General features: G+C 39.4%; 1 protein-coding gene across 5 annotated transcripts in view; it reads right to left on the bottom strand.

Annotated features, from left to right (window-relative positions):
- Positions 1-1351: 1351 nt before the first annotated feature.
- Positions 1352-18764, bottom strand: part of Zfyve16 (zinc finger FYVE-type containing 16) — a 46917-nt gene continuing 29504 nt past the window's right edge. For 3 of the 5 annotated variants that reach the window (XM_006231783.5, XM_006231784.4, XM_039102826.2), the window contains 8 exons: positions 18178-18260; positions 16810-16914; positions 16231-16378; positions 13295-13375; positions 9655-9817; positions 8581-8686; positions 7561-7728; positions 1352-2670 (listed from right to left, as the gene is read on the bottom strand). In XM_006231783.5, the coding sequence (XP_006231845.1) occupies positions 2509-2670; positions 7561-7728; positions 8581-8686; positions 9655-9817; positions 13295-13375; positions 16231-16378; positions 16810-16914; positions 18178-18260 (1016 nt within the window). In that variant the 3' untranslated portion in view covers positions 1352-2508. Of the gene's footprint in view, positions 2671-2827; positions 5967-7560; positions 7729-8580; positions 8687-9654; positions 9818-13294; positions 13376-16230; positions 16379-16809; positions 16915-18177; positions 18261-18764 lie in introns of those variants that run through there. The other 2 variants (NM_001191958.1, XM_063282343.1) reach the window with 2 other exon arrangements.

The following is an 18764-nucleotide window of genomic DNA, read 5'->3' on the forward strand; positions in this document are numbered from 1 at the left end:
TTAAAACCTAAGGAATAAGGTCATTGCTGCTATTACGTCTGAATGCTGGGATGCTACACAAGATAAAGATGACTGACTACCTGTTGAGGGTATGTGGTAGAAGAAGAACAGGGTAGGTCCATGCAGGTGGGATGTGCACAATATTTAGGGTCATAAAGGTTCTATTGCTTCTGTCTGAACAAAAGCATCTTAATTTCAGAAAGGAACAAAAAAAACTAACACTGCTAAATTTTCATGTTTCTTTTTGCTGGATTGTGCATATCTTGAGTCAAACATTTTAAAGCTACTCAATAAAATATAAAACCTAGAATAAGTCAGAAGTTTCTGTTTTATTTCAAGAAAGTCTTTTAACACTTGAATCATATCAAAATTATTCTATTAAGAAACTTTTATGAAACAACACAGAAACCTAGGTTGTCAAGAACCTACCCAACTGTGAACATTAAGACTTTTATTAATCAATCATAACTGTGTATTCTCTCTACAGCACTCTTGGTGTTTCAGACTTCTAAGCCAAATGCCCATTGTGCTGCAAGCTCCTCCTGAGGTGGACACGGGCCTCTTCCAGTCAGTCCCCACACTCGAGAGCCCTTTCTCCACAGCAGCAGTTAGAGGGTCCTATATGTTCATTACCTGTCCCACAGATCTACCTCCAAAGAGCCAGATTCTAGTCAGCTGATAAACCTGGTAATGGTCCTTTTGTATAGCACACACAGACACACAACTTGCTCAACAGATGTATAAATCAAAGTATATTGCACCTCATATTTCAAAATGCAGAGAAACTGAGTTGCATTAAAAGTCTTAAGACCATAAGCAGATCATTGTGGATTGACTACAAAGAGTCAACCGATTTCTTTACTAAAATTTCAAATTAAGTGCCAATGTGAAGAAAAACTGTGATCAAGCAAGTGTCTGCATTCAGAAAAACCAATCTCCAAAGGCTGCTGTACAATGTGCCTCTACCATTTGAGACTGGAATCCCAATTGTTACCGGTTGTAGACACTGAAAACAAATTCAACGTTACTTTACCACAGAAGACCCTCCCACTGTTTGGGAAGTTCGATATTCATAAATTGTGTAGTTATGCTACAGAGTGTATATTATACTGAAAAAGAAACAAATTATGTGAACAAAGGGAGGGTGATATGAATCATTCTTACATCATTTCATTAAATGTTGTCAGTCATAAGCTGCCATTTTATTTACTATCTGTAACATTTCACACTTCGTGTGGCTACTCTCCTCAGTTATGTCTTTGGCTGGTCCAAGGGTGGGTGATTCAGAGGAGACTCATGTGACTGGATCTCTAAGTTGCAATGCTTTATAAATAATCCTCACACAGGGCTATTTAGTGTGGCTTCCTTTTCTTGATAGATATAATGAGTGTTTTTAATATAAAAATATACTTTACATAATAAAAAAGCATCAAAACAATGATTACATTTTATATAAGTTAAATGATACATTTTTCTTCTTTTCTTTTGCTGTTTGAATTAAACAAGAAAGCTCTATCACAACTTTGTGTTAAGTTAAATATTCCATTATAAAAAATATCTAGCACAGAAAGATTTAAAATATGCAAAAGTATTAATGTTTGTTGAAATTTACACTTCATACATTGATGTCAATCGAGAAATCCCTAAGGATTAACATGGATGTAAAGAAACCTGCTTTAGGATTCAGTTATTGCCACACAATGACTACTTCACGGGTCGTCTGGCCTGTCGTCATCTGAAGAGTGTTAAATACAGCAATGTACTTTGTAAGGAAGGAGAAAGAGAATGCACCCTGATACAAAAAATATTGCCTATTTATATATTAGCAAAGATTTATGAAACACATTCCAAATCAAATGTTGCTATAGAAACAACAGACTTAAATAGAGAAGCACAAAGTCCTGAAGCACCCGCAATTATTTTAATCAGGAAAAATGATATATTTATATATGCATATGCATATATATAATTTGAGAAGAAATAAAGGCAAAATTCTAACTTTAATCAGAGTTTGTATGTAATCCTGGATGTAGGTCTCCATCCCATTTATACAAATAAGTTATCAGCTTTAGTCAAAGAACTGTAAGTCTAGAATCTTGAAACTGGTCTTCGTTACTGAAATACATTTTAAAAGAGACTTCAAAACCAGTATTCTCATTAGCATACACACAAACAGGTATCTCCTTCATTAAAATCATATATAAAGAGGTATAACTAAGTGCAGATACTTTGGCTTAACATTTAAATTACACAGTAAATACTATAAATTTTAAGTTAGAAGAAATATTTCTCCTTTGTTCTTTTAATAAGCATAAAGCTATGAAAATGGTGATTCTTTAAATTTTTAGGTACTTAAATATAGTGCTAATGATTTTTAAAAATCATTCCTACCTAAAAAGCAAAATTATATATTTCAATTATCAAATATTTAGTGTTGTGACATTTCAGTTTTAGTGCTGGGATTCATTTTAACATATCAGTTTGCAACATAGAGCACAGTATGTTCTCTCACTCCAGAAGGTTTTCTAAAATGAAGAATGCTAACTCTATCTCGAGTGGCACGGTCGAGTTGGAGGTCCCGCCGTGGATCACAGGTATCAGAGCGCTATCAAGATCGTTTAGGTAATGCTGAGGCAGAAGCTGCCCTTCACAGCCTGCCTGAAATTCAACCTGGAAAAAAAAAGAAATCTTGATAAGGTAACCCTAGAAAATTAGCCCTCTTGTGTTGCTTGGCCGAGAAATAGGTAGCATTTTTGAATATTCAGCATAAGGATATTAGTAAAACAATGTTATTTTCAAAAATATATTCTCCCATTTCTTTTATCTCTTTACTATAATTATAACATTATAAATATTGTCACCACTTTATGTTTCCTTTCAACTAAATACATATGTAAATTATATCAAAGTTATATCAAAGTTTTTTAATAATTAGCAATGTAACTCAATTTGAATTAAAAAATCAACTTACTGTGTTTCAAACTGTTGCAGTACTACGTTCTGCATGAGATATATGTGCAGCTGTGTGCGGCTGTGCAGCTGCATTCCCCTCTGCCCACAAGTCGAGTCCAGAGGTTTGACCCCGGGGATCACTAGGCTTCTACTCAGCCTCTACCTTATCTATACAGTGTCTCCCTGTCTGTAGCCACACTGAAAGCAGCAAGCCCTGGACTCTTGCTTCTGTGCCCACAGCAGTAGGGTTACAGGCTACACTGCTGTCCGTAGCTTTGGAGTGGGTGCTGGGTCCAAACTAAGGTCCCGATGTTTGTGCAGCACACACGTTATCCACTGAGCTGCCTCACAGGCCCAGCAATACTATTTGACATTAAGATTTAGTATTATTGATGAAGTTTCTATTTTTATACATCTAATGATAAAAGGAAAAAGTGCTCACTCAAGCAATGCTCATCCCTGAGTTGCCTTGAAAAGGGGTCTTACAGTGAAGTAATGAAAACAAAGCGTGTCTCTTCAGTAGGAAGTGTGAGTTACAGCTTGCTGGAGAAGCAGACTAATACATCAACTACTCCTGCTTACAAAACCAGTTCTAATGAAGACTCTGCCTTGAAAATTTATACATAATGTCAAAAGTTACAAGCAAGGTTTCACTAGCCATTCTGGGGAGGATAAAGTGTTTCCACATTGTTGTGGTTTGCCCTGAAGTTACTGTATTTTGATGTTAATTCTACTGCCCCAAAGACAGCTGTCTAGTCACGTACTCAGGACTCAGGTGACTTCACCAGAACCACCTCTCCATTGAATTTGTAAAGTACAGGTGAGGGGCAGGTACAGGATAGAAGGAGGCCTGTCATTGGAGGAGAAGGAAGGATGGGCTGGAGAGAAGTTTGAAGGAAGAGGAGGAGACTAGGAGAGAGAAGGGAGATGGAGAGACGGGAGAAGCCATGGCAGGTGGTGTTAAGATTCTGCTCTGTGTATTACAGGTTGTTATTAATGTTCTCAAGGGATGGATGGTACTGGGCTTTGTATGTTTAAGTGGGCAATTATATCTTACCAATTGGATCTAAGATTACTCTGTTGTGTGTTCTTTTATGTGAGGGTTTGAGTATAGGAAAGTGTGCGGCTGGGATGAGTTTCCACTAAGATATCTAGCAGATACCTTGGGACACCGCGGCGCGGACCTAGCGGGGTAAAAGACGACATTAATCTTTTCTATTTTTATATTTTTACAACAACACCATGTAAAGGTCACTACTACTGAGAGATTATCACTGTTGAATAGGTAGGTACTGGTGAGTAGAGATGCACATTAAGGTAACACTGCACACCCTACTGTGCTGAGGCATGCTTGGCCTCATAAGGGACAGAATGACATGGTTTCTGCCCCGGAACAGAGCCAGCAGGGCATGGACCTCCACAAGAGTTGATGGTTGCTGTGGGCACAAAGCTCCTTGTACAATAATGTACATATTTTCATGTTCCTCTCTTGAGGAATGTCCTCTCTGCCAAGGTTAATGACTCCATGATAATCAGAGACAGCACAAGTCCAGGAGGCAAAGATGTGTCTATGTCTCAGCAAAAATAGTATACGCTGTGACTTAAAAGGGGGAACACAAATATTCATAGGAGGGGATGTAGAGGCGTAGTTTGGAGCACCGACTGAAGGAACGGCCAATCAGAGCCTGCCTCACATGTGCCCCATATATATACAGCCACCAAACTAGATAGATGGATGAAGTTTAGAACTGCAGGCTGACAGGAACCAGATGTAGATCTCTCCTGAGAGACTCAGCCAGAACATGTCAAATACAGAGGTGAATACCAGCAGCAAACCACTGAACTGAGAACGGGACCCCTGTTGAAGGAATCAGAGAAAGGACTGGAAGAGCTTGAAGGGGCTCAAGACCCCCATATGAACAACAATGCCAAGCAACCAGAGCTTCCAGGGACTAAGCCACTACCCAAAGACTATACATGGACTGACCCACAGCTCCAACTGCATATATAGCAGAGGAAGGCCTTGTTGCGCACCAATGGAAGGAGAAGCCCTTGGTCCTGCCAAGGTTGGACCCCCAGTGTATGGGAATGTCAGGGTGGGGCAGGAAGGGGGGATGGAGGGGGAGGGGAACACCCTTATAGAAGGATGGGATAGGGGGCTTAGGTCCAAGAAACCAGGAAAGGGGATAACGTTTGAAATGTAAATAAAAATATATCCAATAAAAAATAAATACAAATAAATGATAAAAATATTCCAACTATAAAAAAGGCTATAGGAAAGAATGATGAAAACATGATTAAAAAAATATATATATATAATTTCTCGGGGCTGGGGATTTAGCTCAGTGGTAGAGCGCTTACCTAGGAAGCGCAAGGCCCTGGGTTCGGTCCCCAGCTCCAAAAAAAAGACCCCCCCCCAAAAAAATATATATATATAAAATTTCTCTATGAATTGTATAAAGAACTCCACAGGGCTGGAGAGATGGCTCAGTGGTTAAGAGCACCGACTGCTCTTCCCGAGGTCCTGAGTTCAAATCCCAGCAACCACATGGTGGCTCACAACCATCTGTAATGGGATTTGATGCCCTCTTCTGGTGTGTCTGAAGACAGCTACAGTGTACTTATATATAATGAATAAATAAATATTTAAAAAAAAAAAAAAAGAACTCCACAGATCTAAAGGAACAGAGGCAGCTGTACTATGAGCCAGCTAGTCAGAAAGCTACTAAGGAAGGAGATAAAGAGATTTGGGGAGTGGTGATCTCAAGGCAAGATCCCACCCAGGTAAGTTTTTTGTTTATGCTTACAAAGGCAGGCAGATTCCTAAACCCAAGGTCAGCCTGGAACTGAAGGAGTTTAGGTCCAGGTCTAGGCCCAGGCATGGTAGGAATGGTAATTTCAGGGTGGGATCCCATCCAGCTACCTTATTGTCTTTGCTTGTGCTTGCTGTCTTTTCTGAGAATCAAGGGGCTGGGGTCTTGGGATGCTGATTCATGGGATAATCAAAATGGAACCTGAGGTAAAGAATTGGTATGTAAAAAGACTGGGCTTTTACACACACACACACACACACACACACACACACACACACACACACACAGACACACACACACACACACACACACGGTGGGGGAGGGAGGGAGGGGGAGGGAGAGGAGGGGGAGGGAGAGAGAAAGAAAGAGAACAATCTGGAAAGCTATCTCAAGCAGAACACACAGGGCATCAGCTTGTAACCCACAAATTGTCTTTGAGTCATTTGATTCTCTGTTCCTCAGAAGCCCTTCTCTCAGGAACCCTCTCCAAGTCAAGGCTGGGCCTTGGCATTATTGCACCTATCAAACTGTCAAAGTTGAAAAGCTCAATTTGGCTGGAGATGCAGCACAGTAGTAGAACACTAGCCTAGCATGCACGAGGCCCTGGGTTTGATTAAAGTTGCTAAAATATAACGGTGTGAATAAGACCTGTCTCAGAAATTGCTGACAGAAGGCAGGCTTAATGGCAGCAGGCCTATTATAATCCTACACTGCAGGCCAAGTCAAGAGGATCACAAATACAAGGTTTCCCTAGGCTATAGGATAGGTTCAAGTTCAGAGCCTGCCTTGAAATAAAAAAATGAAGGGCTAGAGAAAAAAAATGTCCTGAGATGAAACATCTGCCCAGCATGTAGGAGACTTGGGTTCAAGCTCTCAATGCATATTTGGGAACTTGTTTTATGGTTATACTCAAGTTTATGCAAAAGTAAAATACGTCAACAAACTAAATTTCAGTCAAAATATATCAAATATTCATTAGTTGTTATCCACTTATTTAATCAACTCTGACTACTATACAACCATTAAAAAGAATATGTACTAATATACAATCTCTGATATATTAAAAATGTATGGTAAATAAGACATTTTGAAGAAGTGATAAAAAGTTTCACTACATATATACACTTGCTTGTACATGCATAAAATCACAAGAAAAATACAGTATCAGTTAAATAACTAATCAAGGGGCAATGTTTAAGGAGAGTCAGGAGATACAGTTCTGTTTGGGAAGCATTTACACTGTGTTCTAAAGTCCACATCTCCATGGCCCAACAACTCCATATTGTACAGCATGACTGCAGTTTCTGGAAATGTTTAATGAAATGGTGTGTGTACATGTGTTTACTTTTACATGCTTGAGTCATATAAATCTAATTAGAATACATTTCAAAGTCTATCCACACAGGGCAGTAAAAGTCTGACCAGTCAGAGATTAACAGAGGGAACATGGGTGCGACGAATTCTGGCTCAGTGACAGGAGTGTAGCTCAGTGGTTGAGTACTTGTATAGCAGTAAGGTAAGGCCTTGGGTTCCATTACCAGCACCACGAAAACAAAAGGAAGAAAAAGGAGGCTTCCTTTTCTCAAAGGGTTAGGTAAAAATCTTGATTTCAGGAGCAGCAAAATGGCTCAGTGGACAAGCTTGACCATCTGAGTTCCTAGAACTCAATGACAGGAGGAGAAAACCAATTCCTGTGAGTTATTTTTGACTTCTATACCATGGCCCATACGCCCCACATACAAATCAATTTATATCAATATAAATCTCAAAAGTACATCACAAAAGTATGTCTTACCATATCAGTGTCAACAGAAACTCTGAGTCCAATTCTGTTCATTCTGTTACTCTTTAGAGTCCTCAGGTGAGGGCACAGGGCCGCACTGCAAGCCGTGGCGATCTCTTTTGCAAACTGGTAACTACTCGAGGAGAGAGAGATATCCTGGTCCTTTAGGAAGCAGAACACCTGAAAATCAGTCCAATTGGGAAAGAAAGCATGATTGTAATTAGAAGCAACGAATAAGTTCAATTAAAACAAATAAAAAGGCAACTACTGCTTTTAATTCAACTTTAATAAAATTCCAACATTAGATCTTTGAAATCATCAGTTGAGAGCATTCTGTATCTATAGCCTGAATATGTATGATAAAAAAAAATCGGAGATTGCAGATTATAGGAGAGGTCCAACTATTTTTGCCCAAAGTTGACTTGTGTCAATGGAACCCTTGTTAAGTTAGTTCAGACCTGACACTATAAGAATGTGTGTATGGAATCCAGTCAGACAAACATGCTCTGTAGCTGCTATGTCATTCTGTACACAAGATGACGGAAGAACTGGCCCTCTGATGGCAGAGAGGACACGGGACTGCAGACTGGGAAGCTATGGTCAGTACCTTCATAGTGTCTATTTCAAGTCAGAGAATGTGTCAAAATGGTTTTCCCATGAGTGCTGATTATAAGTTGGTGTCAATAAAATCTTTTAGTAAAATAACAATATAAAAGGCTAATTTAGCCAGGTGTGGTGGTGTACATCTTTGATCCCCACACTTGGAAGGCAGAAGCAGGAGGATCTCTGTGAGTTTGAGGCCAGCCGGATCTACAAAGAGAGTTTCAGGACTACGAAGAGAAACCTTGACTCAACAAACTATCAATCAATCGATCAATCAGGGATGTGAGAGAGTCTGGGTGAGGATCCGTTTCCATGTGGAAAGTGGAAGATATAATGAGCTATACTTAAATAATCATAGGCTGAGGATTCAGTAATACGCAACACACACACTATCCTCACAGCACACGAAGCAGACATCTTCTTCTATACCTCAGTGCATTTCACAGTCTTCTCTTCAGTTTCAAAATCTGTTTCCAGTTTTATTTTTTCACTTGGAAATCCTTCTAATGACATCCCATCCACTGAACTGATAACACTATGTGATAAAGCAGAACACAGTGCAGTTAGTATATGGTGCTTTCTATGAAATTCATTACTGAATTTGGAAAGTGAGATAATAAAGTCAAAGTTTTATATTTAAAGTATCAACAAATATCTCAATTGTATATAAATACTTATCACAATTCCTTGTGTTATAATCTTTTTATCCAGTAAATTATATCTCCTTTTTTATATGTCCAATTCGGTCCTAGCTTTAATATACTTTAGTTTCTTAATAGAAAAGTATCTCACAGACTAAAAGGCTATTTTCTGGGTTACTTGTGTCACTAATTCGACAGGTGCAGCCTATTCTGCAGACAGCTCTGAGTTTCATCTCTAGCACCATATAGACTGGGCATGGTTGGTACAGGCCTTTAACACTAGCACTCAGGAGGCTGAAGCAGGAGGATTTTAAGTTTAAGGCCATCCTGGGTCACATTCTGAGTTCATGGTCAGCCTAAGCTACATGGCAAGACCTTATTTCAAAAATCTATTTTGGAACTGTTTCCTTGTTCTTCCTTCTAGGCCCTTAATCCATCTCCAAAACTATGAGACTAAGGGCAACTGAACACAGTAGTGACAGCAGTAATTGGTAAGGCCTCTACTGACTACATCACTAAGTCTCGCTTACATTCAGGAAATTAACATAGGAAACCCTTATTTGACAAAAAATGTATACCTGTATACCATATATCAGAACAGTTTTGCCTTTCCTTAGCCCTGGACAAAGCTACCTAATTAATGTTTTGAAATCAGACCCTCCCCCTAAATTGATGGTTCATTATAGCATCCTGCCCAAGGAAACTTACGAGTCTGATTAGTTACATGCTTGAAAAAACATACTGTATTAATTGGAATAGAAACATTAAAGTCAATGTCCTAATTCTATACTCATTTATAAAACATATCATTGTAGTAAAGGGATGTTTTAATCACCCCCCTCCATCAAATAAAAATTCTTACCCTTTGTTTTTCCTTTCTTCCGAATCCACCCAACAGATGTCCACATATTCTCTCAGGTCTACTGCATCAACTTTTCCACACTGAATTTTAAAGTCCTTTTGCTCTCGTAGAGCCAGCCGTAAGCCATCCATGGTCTCTGGGGTTATTTGAACCATTAAGCCATCTAGAAATGAGAGTTACGCTTCATATTGAGTTTGCCAAAACTTCAGTATGTGTGCCAAGTAACAGAATTTACTATTAAAATATTTTTGGTTCAAGATACAAGTTTTAAATATCCTTTGCTTATCATTTAAATGACTCTTTTTTTTAAATTAGGAAAATAAAACTATTTCATAAAGTTAAGAATTATTTTAAGGCTACACAAATAAAGACAGTAGGTTAAGCTTTTGAATCAAAGTACAACAAAAAATATCATCCCCATGATGAAGCAGGATTACCTAGGGATGCAAAGACAGCTAGACATATGCAAATCAGTAAACACCACACCAACTGACGGACAAAACCATGCATGAATCATCTTCCAGAAGAAAACACTGAATAAAATTCAACATCCATTTATGAAAAAACTCTCAATAAATTAGGTTTGGAAGGTTTAGAAGGAACATATCTTGAAACAAAAAAGGCAACGTGGGGCAAGCTCACAGCAAACCCCACAGTGAAAGGGGAAAAGCTGAGACCACTCCTTTACACTTCTGCTGGCACACTAGCGTAGTTACCCAGACACTAGGTCAGGAGGAGACAAGAAAGGGTATCCAAATATGGAAAATGGAAGTCAAATTGTTCCTGTTTACAGATTGTACGAATCAGGCAAAAGTCAGTTAAAGTTGAACACAAAAGCACGATACAAGATAAGGAGCATGTTTATATATACAACAAGCCTGCTGACAAGGAAATTAAGGCAGCAATCCTTCTTATAACAGTAACGAAAAGGAAGAAAATTAATGAAGAAATCAGATGATTTCTACAGTAAAAATGGCAAAATACCAATGAAAGAGTCGAGGACACAAGAAAGTATAGACATGGCCTTGTTCATGAACTAAAAGGATTGAAATGGTCAAAACATTGATATTATCCAGAACAGCTACAGACTCAAAACAATCTCCATCTAAATACCAATGGCAGGTTTGAGTCTAGCCTGGGCTACAAACTGAAATTTTTTTTCTTTTCCTTTTTTTCGGAGCTGGGGACCAAACCCAGGGCCTTGCGCTTGCTAGGCAAGCACTCTACCACTGAGCTAAATCCCCAACCCCTTACAAACTGAAATTTTGTTGCATAAAATCAAAAGCTGCTTTAAAAAGTTCACAAATGATCTGATAACACTTTTTAAAACAGGTTCTAGAAATGTCTAAGAGATACTTAGCATCACTACAATGAAATGCAGATAAAACCATCATATTTCTCCATATGGGTCAGGATGATGATGATGATGATGATGATGATGATGATGATCCCACAAAAAATAAGCCAAATGCTGGGAACTGGCCAGGGCTTCAGCATTTGCCAAGCCAGTGCTCTAGCCTGAGCAACATTTCCAACCAGAGAAGGAGACTACTATGCACTGTTGACAGTAATGCCCCTATGGAGAATAGCACATGAGTTGCTCAGTAAGCCAGAATTTGAACTACCTTATAATCCAACTGTTCACCCACTGGGTGAACCTCAGATGAAATTAAATAACTAATCAGAGTTAGCCTGGACGTGGTGGCAGAGGTCTGTGACCCCAACACTCAGGAGGCACAGGAGGAGGGCTGAGAATTTGAGCTTAGCCAGAGCTACATGGTGAGCCCATGCTAGCCTAAGAGAATGACCTCTGATGTTCTCCTCCAAAAGAAACAACAAAAGTAGAGGAAAAAGAGAGTGAGAGATACGTCCACATCCTCTTATTTAGCGCTAATCTAAATAGCCATGATGTGAAATCAACTGAGGTGTTTAAACAGATGAATAAAAACATGGTATAGAGACATAATGGGATATTATTCAGCCAGAAAAAAATCCCTGAAATCCTGTCATTTACAGCAATGTGGACAGAACGAGAGGTGAGACATTAGATTGAGTGTACAATCACAGAAGGAAAAACAATCTCTTGGTTCCAGTCACATGTGGATACTGTAACAAAAGAGTTACTTTAACACAAGAAAAAATAGTGGCTCCTACAAGTTAGGGAGGTTAGAAAGGACAGAAAAAAGATTATATGATGGTTACCATAATACAAGTACATGCCTAGAATGCTGCACATACAGAAAAGCAACTAAAATTCACAACCTATACTTTATATTAACACAAAGAGGTAACAAGGGTTTAAGCAGACAGAAGTGGTGGTTACCCTGACTTGACCGCTATACATTCTATGTATGTTCCAAATGATCGCCTCTGTATGAATATCAGCAGGTAGAAGAAGACAGTCGACAGAGAACAGTCGAAAGCTGTGAACGAGCATCTCACAAACAAGCTAACAGTGCATCAGTATGGGGAAGGCGCTCTACTTGCTGATGAACAGGCAATGTACAATGATGACCATACTCAGAAAGACCAATAATACCGTGACTGCAGACTGTGTAGGTGAGTGAGGAACTTAACAGCCTAAGGGTAATGAAACTGGACAATTACTTTGCAAAATCACTCAGAAATAATCTATGAAACTGAACATTTACCAAGCTAACTGGCTGAGGAATTCCAATCCTCGATACATATGAACCCTACTGTTTGCCATAAGCAACAAACAATCTAGAAGTTCATGGTCAGGTGAACAAATCATCACTTATTCACAAAACGTTTAAAGACGCTGAAACTGAACAAACTAAGAATACAGAATAGGAAGGAACTAGGAAGATAAAGAAAGGGAATAATTCTCATTCTTTTTTTCTTTTCTTTTTCTTTTTTTTTCGGACCTGGGGACTGAACCCAGGGCCTTCTACCACTGAACTAAATCCCCAACCCCAATAATTCTCATTCTTAATAAGCATAATGAAGTAGCATATTCTATAAATATACTATAATGTAAGAGAATAGTACACACGGCAGTTAGTCTAGTAACTAACTCTTGAGCAAGGGGAAAGAAGGCTCAAGCAGACCCAGTACTGTCCTGCTCTAGACTTAGAGATTATTTCACATAAGTGTGTGGTACTGACTGTTTTTAACAACTTACATAGTTTTTATGTAAGCATCAAATATATTCTCTTTTTTTTTGGTTCTTTTTTTCGGAGCTGGGGACCAAACCCAGGGCCTTGCGCTTCCTAGGTAAGCGCTCTACCACTGAGCTAAATCCCCAGCCCCATCAAATATATTCTTGGTTTTGTTTTGAGATAAGATCTTACTATGCAGACCAGGCTAGCCTTAAACTCATAGAAATCCACCCACCTCTGCTTTCCATGTGCTACCATACTTGACAGATTTTTTTCCCTTTAAAAAAACAATTAATATTGAGTACTCTATCTGCAGGTACATCCACACACCAGAAGAGGGCGTCAGATCCCATCACAGATGGCTGTGAGCCACCATGTGGTTGCTGGGATTTGAACTCAGGACCTCGGGAAGAGCAGCCAGTGCTCTTAACCACTGGGCCATCTCTCCAGCCCCACAAATACATTTATTAAAGGTAAAGAAATAACAACTTTATATTAAAACATATGAAGTGTATTACCTTCGACTATGCTGGATTTGGCAAGAAATCCTGAAGATGTTTTCAGAGCACCATTGAACACCACAAAACTTGCACCTGTCACTGATAACAAATAAGTTATATTTTAATCTGTCCATTCTCTGCTGTATTTATTACCCAAAATGTAGAATTTCTGCATTTCAAATATTTCATAAATGTTATTTTCATAACACATTAAAATATAACAAAATTTTAAAAATTACAATATTAGATAAAATAGTGTTTCAAATGAAGGACTACTGTATTATTTAAAATGTTTGTGCTTTTGTTAATGAGGGTGTCATGAGTCAAATTCACTGCAGGTGAACATAATATTTGTAAGTCCCTGTGAGGAGAATGGTTAAAGTACTTTCTTCTAGTTAAGATCCCTAGAGTCCATGTAAATCCTGGATGGGTGTCACTTGAATCTAGCCTTTGAAGGCAGAGATAGACTCCTCAGACCAAGACAGCTAGCAAGACTAACATGTCAACTATCTGTGTGGTTTGAATGCTTGGTCCATAGGAGTGGTACTATTAAGAGGTGTGGTGTTACTGGAGCAAATATGGCTTTGCTGAAAGAAATGCATCACTAAGGGGTTGGGCTTCGAGGTCTTATATGTTCAAGCTAGGCCTAGTGCAGCAGTCTCCTGCTGCTGCCTACAGATCATGTAGAACTCTCAGCTCCTTCTCTAACACCATGTCTGCCTGCACGCCACCATGCTTCCACGATGATAATGGACTAAACCTCGGAAACTAAGCCAGCTCCAATCAGATATTTTCCTTTGTAAGAGTTGTAGGGGTTATGGTGTCTCTTCACAGCAGTAGACTAAGGCATCCTGCCTCCCAAGAGGTCTCCACATGCACACCTGTAGAAAGAATATCTTGGGCGTTGTATGGATCCATCACCTGTCAATTAAAAAGCTATGGCTTAGACAGGTAATAGGTAATAGGAGGTGGGACATCTGGGAGGCAGAAAGAATTCTGCATGGAACCTGAGCACAGGTAACCGACCACATGGCAGAATGTAGTATTTTAAGTTATATCTACTCAGAAAAGACTCTAGCTACATGGCCAAGGCATTTGAGTCTGAGTCTTACTTCTGGGAGCTTGGGGCTGGGACGAAGAATCAGCACTAATTTCTACACATACCTACACACATGTGTACCTACAGATATGCAAAACATGCTTGCATACACAAATAAAAACCACACAAATGAAAAGCAGAAGAAGGAAAAATCAAACATAGCTTTTGTCAGTAATCTCACCCCTAGAAACATTACACGCATGCATACAAGGTTACTCATAACAGCAGTTTTGTAAGTAGCTGAGCAATGGGAACCCATATGACAGTGAGACAGCTCTCTGACAGATAACTGCCAAATGGAAAGCTAGACAGTGCAGTTCTTCACTAGCACAGAATAACCTGAGAGGTTAAAAACAGCTTAAGGTGCACAGTGGAACAGGCATCACAAACTCCCTGGAGGATGCTCTTGAGGATGTACATGGACACCCTTGCCTGAGTGTGTGTTACACAAGGTCTCTGGAGAGACACATGAAACAGTAAGCTGGCTTGGTGATCTTTAACAGGATGCCTAAGTGGTTAAGGGGAGACTTTTTTCACCACAGCATAGATACAAATAGTCTTAATCTTACCACAATGTAAATATGTCTTATTAACAATAAATACTTAAAACTCCATAAATTTACAGGCTGTGAAGATGGTTTAGTCAATAAAGTGCTTGCTGTACAGGGATGAAAATATGAGTTCAGATCCCCAGCCTTCATGTACAAGACTAAATGTGCAGTCACAATTGTAATCCCAGCAGAGGTAGAAGCAGGAGGACCCTGGGGGCTTACTAGTTAACAAGTCCAGGTGAACTGGTAGGCTCAGGTTCAGCAACACCCTAGCTAAAAAGACCAAGGTGGCAGAGAGTTGAAAACATCCTATTTTCGTAACTCTGATCTCCACGTGTACATGTGCGAACGTGCACAAACACAGAGCTCTTAAATTTTTTTTTTTGAGCTCTTAAATTTTATACTGACAAAAGTGTGTCAGTTAATGGCAAAGTATAAAAGTATAAAATCAAATCTAAACGTATCTATTCAACTTACATATTAATAAACAAGAAAATACATTAACATATCAACAGTGGCCTTATTTTGTAAAGGTAGGTAGGTGTGTGTGTGTGTGTGTGTGTGTGTGTGTGTTTTGCAGGTACCCTCAGAGTCCAGAAGAGGGCATTAGATGCCCTGGAGTTGTAGTTATAGGTAGCTGTGAGCAGGCAGATACTGGGCACCAAACTGAGGCCTCTGTAAGAGCAGAACACACTCGTAAGTACTGAGCCGTCTCTCCAGCGTCTACTTCTTTTCACTGCTTTTCAAAATGAGTATACAACATGTGCAGATGAGTATACAACATTACCTTTATAACTGGAAAAAGTCAGTGAGAAAATCAGGCTACTGAATGTTATCCTGTTAATATTATGAACTGCTTAGCTTCCACCCAACTTTCAATATGTTAGGCTGCTCACAAGTCAGGGGATGGCAGCAGCTGTTGTCCTGAGGCTGCTCACTCCACCATCTTCATCCTTTCTCCATCCCCAGTCTCTTGGCATTATAATTCTTCACCCTGGTCCACCCTGTGCCCTCCCAAGCAAAAGGAGCTGAGCAGAGACTGAACAGATGTGGAAACATCTCACTCCGGAGAGCGACAACTGAAAGAGGATCCTTCACAACAGGATACGCTAAAGGTGCCAAAAGGAGCAGATTTCCAAATCTGTACATCTGCTGTAGTCAGAAACAAAACACAGAGGAGGAGCAGTTCCCATCTACTGTGCATGCAAGCTGAAATGTTAGCACACCGTCCATCGCTAATTCACAAACAGGCAATGGGCATCTGTTTCTCTTTGGAGGGCCTCTTGGAGGGCATCATAACTTACCTTTCCTTGGCTGACCAGTGGCACTGTTGGCCTGAGTCTGATAAACTCCATCACTCTGTACACAGACCAGATGAGAATCTGCTTCTGTACTAAAACTAGCCCCAATACTGATGACGTGCTCGTTAGAAGAATTTATTACCTTCAATACCTGAGGGGGAAAAATACCACATTTGTTAAGAAAACATTTATGTCTAGACTAGAAGTAGTATTACTGATTACCTTCCTAATTACCAAGCTTTAGTCTGAACAACTCCTTGTGAATTTAACAAAGATAGATAGACAGAGGGATAGACAGACAGACCGACCGACTGACCGATTGACCAGCTGACTGACCAAAGGATGGATGGACAGATACGTATGGCAGGCAGAAGGTAAAATCTCCTCAATTAATAAATAAAGTAATTTTAAAAAGGATAAAAAACTGGGTCAAACAAATTGTCTATTAACAAACTTTAAAAATATAAAACATGTTGTTATGAATTAGATAACCTGATTCAAAATAAAGAAACAAACAAAAATGTCCAGTCTCCGGAATTGCTGTTCAAGTGTCTTTAGATCTGGATAGGCAAGTATACTTACATCACTGTACTTTTTCCGAGGTATCTTTATACAGCTTTTCCCCATTTCCATATGGATTAACAGCTGATCGATGTTATGCAATGTATACTGGTAATTTCGAAGATCCTACATAAATGATCAAAGTCCCATTAACATTTAGCCATCCACTATACACCTCCATCAGCACCTACAGTTTAAGTCTTCTGACGCAGTCCTATCAAAATGCTGCACAGAAAGACAGTCCTAACTTGAAAAACAAAACACCTCCCCACCAGGAAACCCACAAACTAATCCTTCCAACTCCTTCTCAAAGTAATGCAGACTATTCTCAGGAAGAAGTTTGCAGTGCCTGGAGACTGCTCTCCTTTCCTGCTACAGCTCTCCCAAAACAGAAGTCCTTTCTGTATCAGTTGCCCCAAAGCTCCTGTGTTAAAGGCGCATTCACTTCCAGTGCTCCTCGGGCTGGGCTGAGGTGGAATGTCAGTTAGCTGAGGCCTGCCCTCCTGGGACTATTAGGATCCAGACCCTTTCAGTTTCCTTTTTCTTCCAAGCACTCCCTCCAAATGCTACCACAGGCCTAAAACAACAGAGCCATAAGACCTTGACCTGAATCTTCTGAAGTCACAGCAATAGAAAACTATTCTCGGGCTGGAGAGATGGCTCAGTGGTTAGGAGCACTGACTGCTCTTCCAGAGGTCCCGAGTTCAAATCCCAGCAACCACATGGTGGCTCACGACCATCTGTAATAGGATGTGATGCCCTCTTCTGGTGTGTCTGAAGACAGCTACAGTGTACTCATATGTAATAAATAAATCTTTAAAAAAAAAAAAAAAGAAAACTATTCTCTTACAAGATTATCTCCCATGGTTTGAAAAAGTAACGGAAAACTGAGAGGCTTTAAGCTAGCTGTCAATGGGAACCTGGAAGTAGGTCTGCTAAAACTTTCATATAGTAACAAGCAAACATAAGACAACAGTGTGGGAGGAAGGGAACTCAGAGGTCGCCTTATCCATGCCTTCCTACTACAGATGAGGACACCAAGATCAGAATTTGTCCAAAATCACGACGCTGATTTACTTCACTAACACTCTCACTCAGCTTCATCAGTTTTAGAGGTTTGTGAGGAAGCCTCCACTACCTACGTCAATACGCAAGAACAAAACAGTACAAGGAACCAAAGGACAATCTGAATTAGGGACACATAAATTAGGACACACTGTATTCTAAAGTGAAGCAGAGCTCATTTATATTAAGTGGTTTAGAACTTATAGATGTGCCTTCAAATACCAAATACTCCAAATTAAAATGGACAAATAAAGTAGGTGAAATATAATAAATAAATGTTTAAAGAAACTATATTTAAAACAACACAATAGTCCAGTTACTTACAACAAGTAAGTTCATAATAGTATGTCCTATTTCTCCGAAAAGCGGTCTCCTGCCTCTGACACTTGTTAGAGGAGCAGGATATGCTGCACATGAAAAGAATGACTGTTACTGTCAACGATAGCACAAAGTCCAGTGTTTATCATTGTTATTGTCTTCTTTCAAACAGAAAGTACATATAGATACCAGTCAGTTACCAGAGAAAAGCAAAAGCTGTCCATGCAGCTGCTAGACACTGCAGCTGGAAAGCTGGCACAGACTGTCTTATTTAAATCTATAGCAAGCAAGGTTGTCTATACCTACTTAACAGATAAAAAGGTCGAAACAAAGATAAACAAACTTGCTCACTTAACTGTTAAAAAGATTTGAAAGTGGGCTTTTCTGACGCCAAAGCATTTAATTTTTTATTTTACTCCATAAAATTCCCAATGGGAAAGAAAAATTATAATAATTGATTCAATTCCTATAAAGTTTTTCTAATTTAAAAAGAAATTAAAAAAATTAAAACTTAATACTTTTTGGTCTTTTCTTTTGTGATGCTGGGGATTGAACCTGGGGCCTTGTACAGGAGAGGTGAGCAATATACAAGG

This window comes from Rattus norvegicus, chromosome 2, assembly GCF_036323735.1.
Source record: "Rattus norvegicus strain BN/NHsdMcwi chromosome 2, GRCr8, whole genome shotgun sequence".
NCBI classification, from domain to species: domain Eukaryota; kingdom Metazoa; phylum Chordata; class Mammalia; order Rodentia; family Muridae; genus Rattus; species Rattus norvegicus.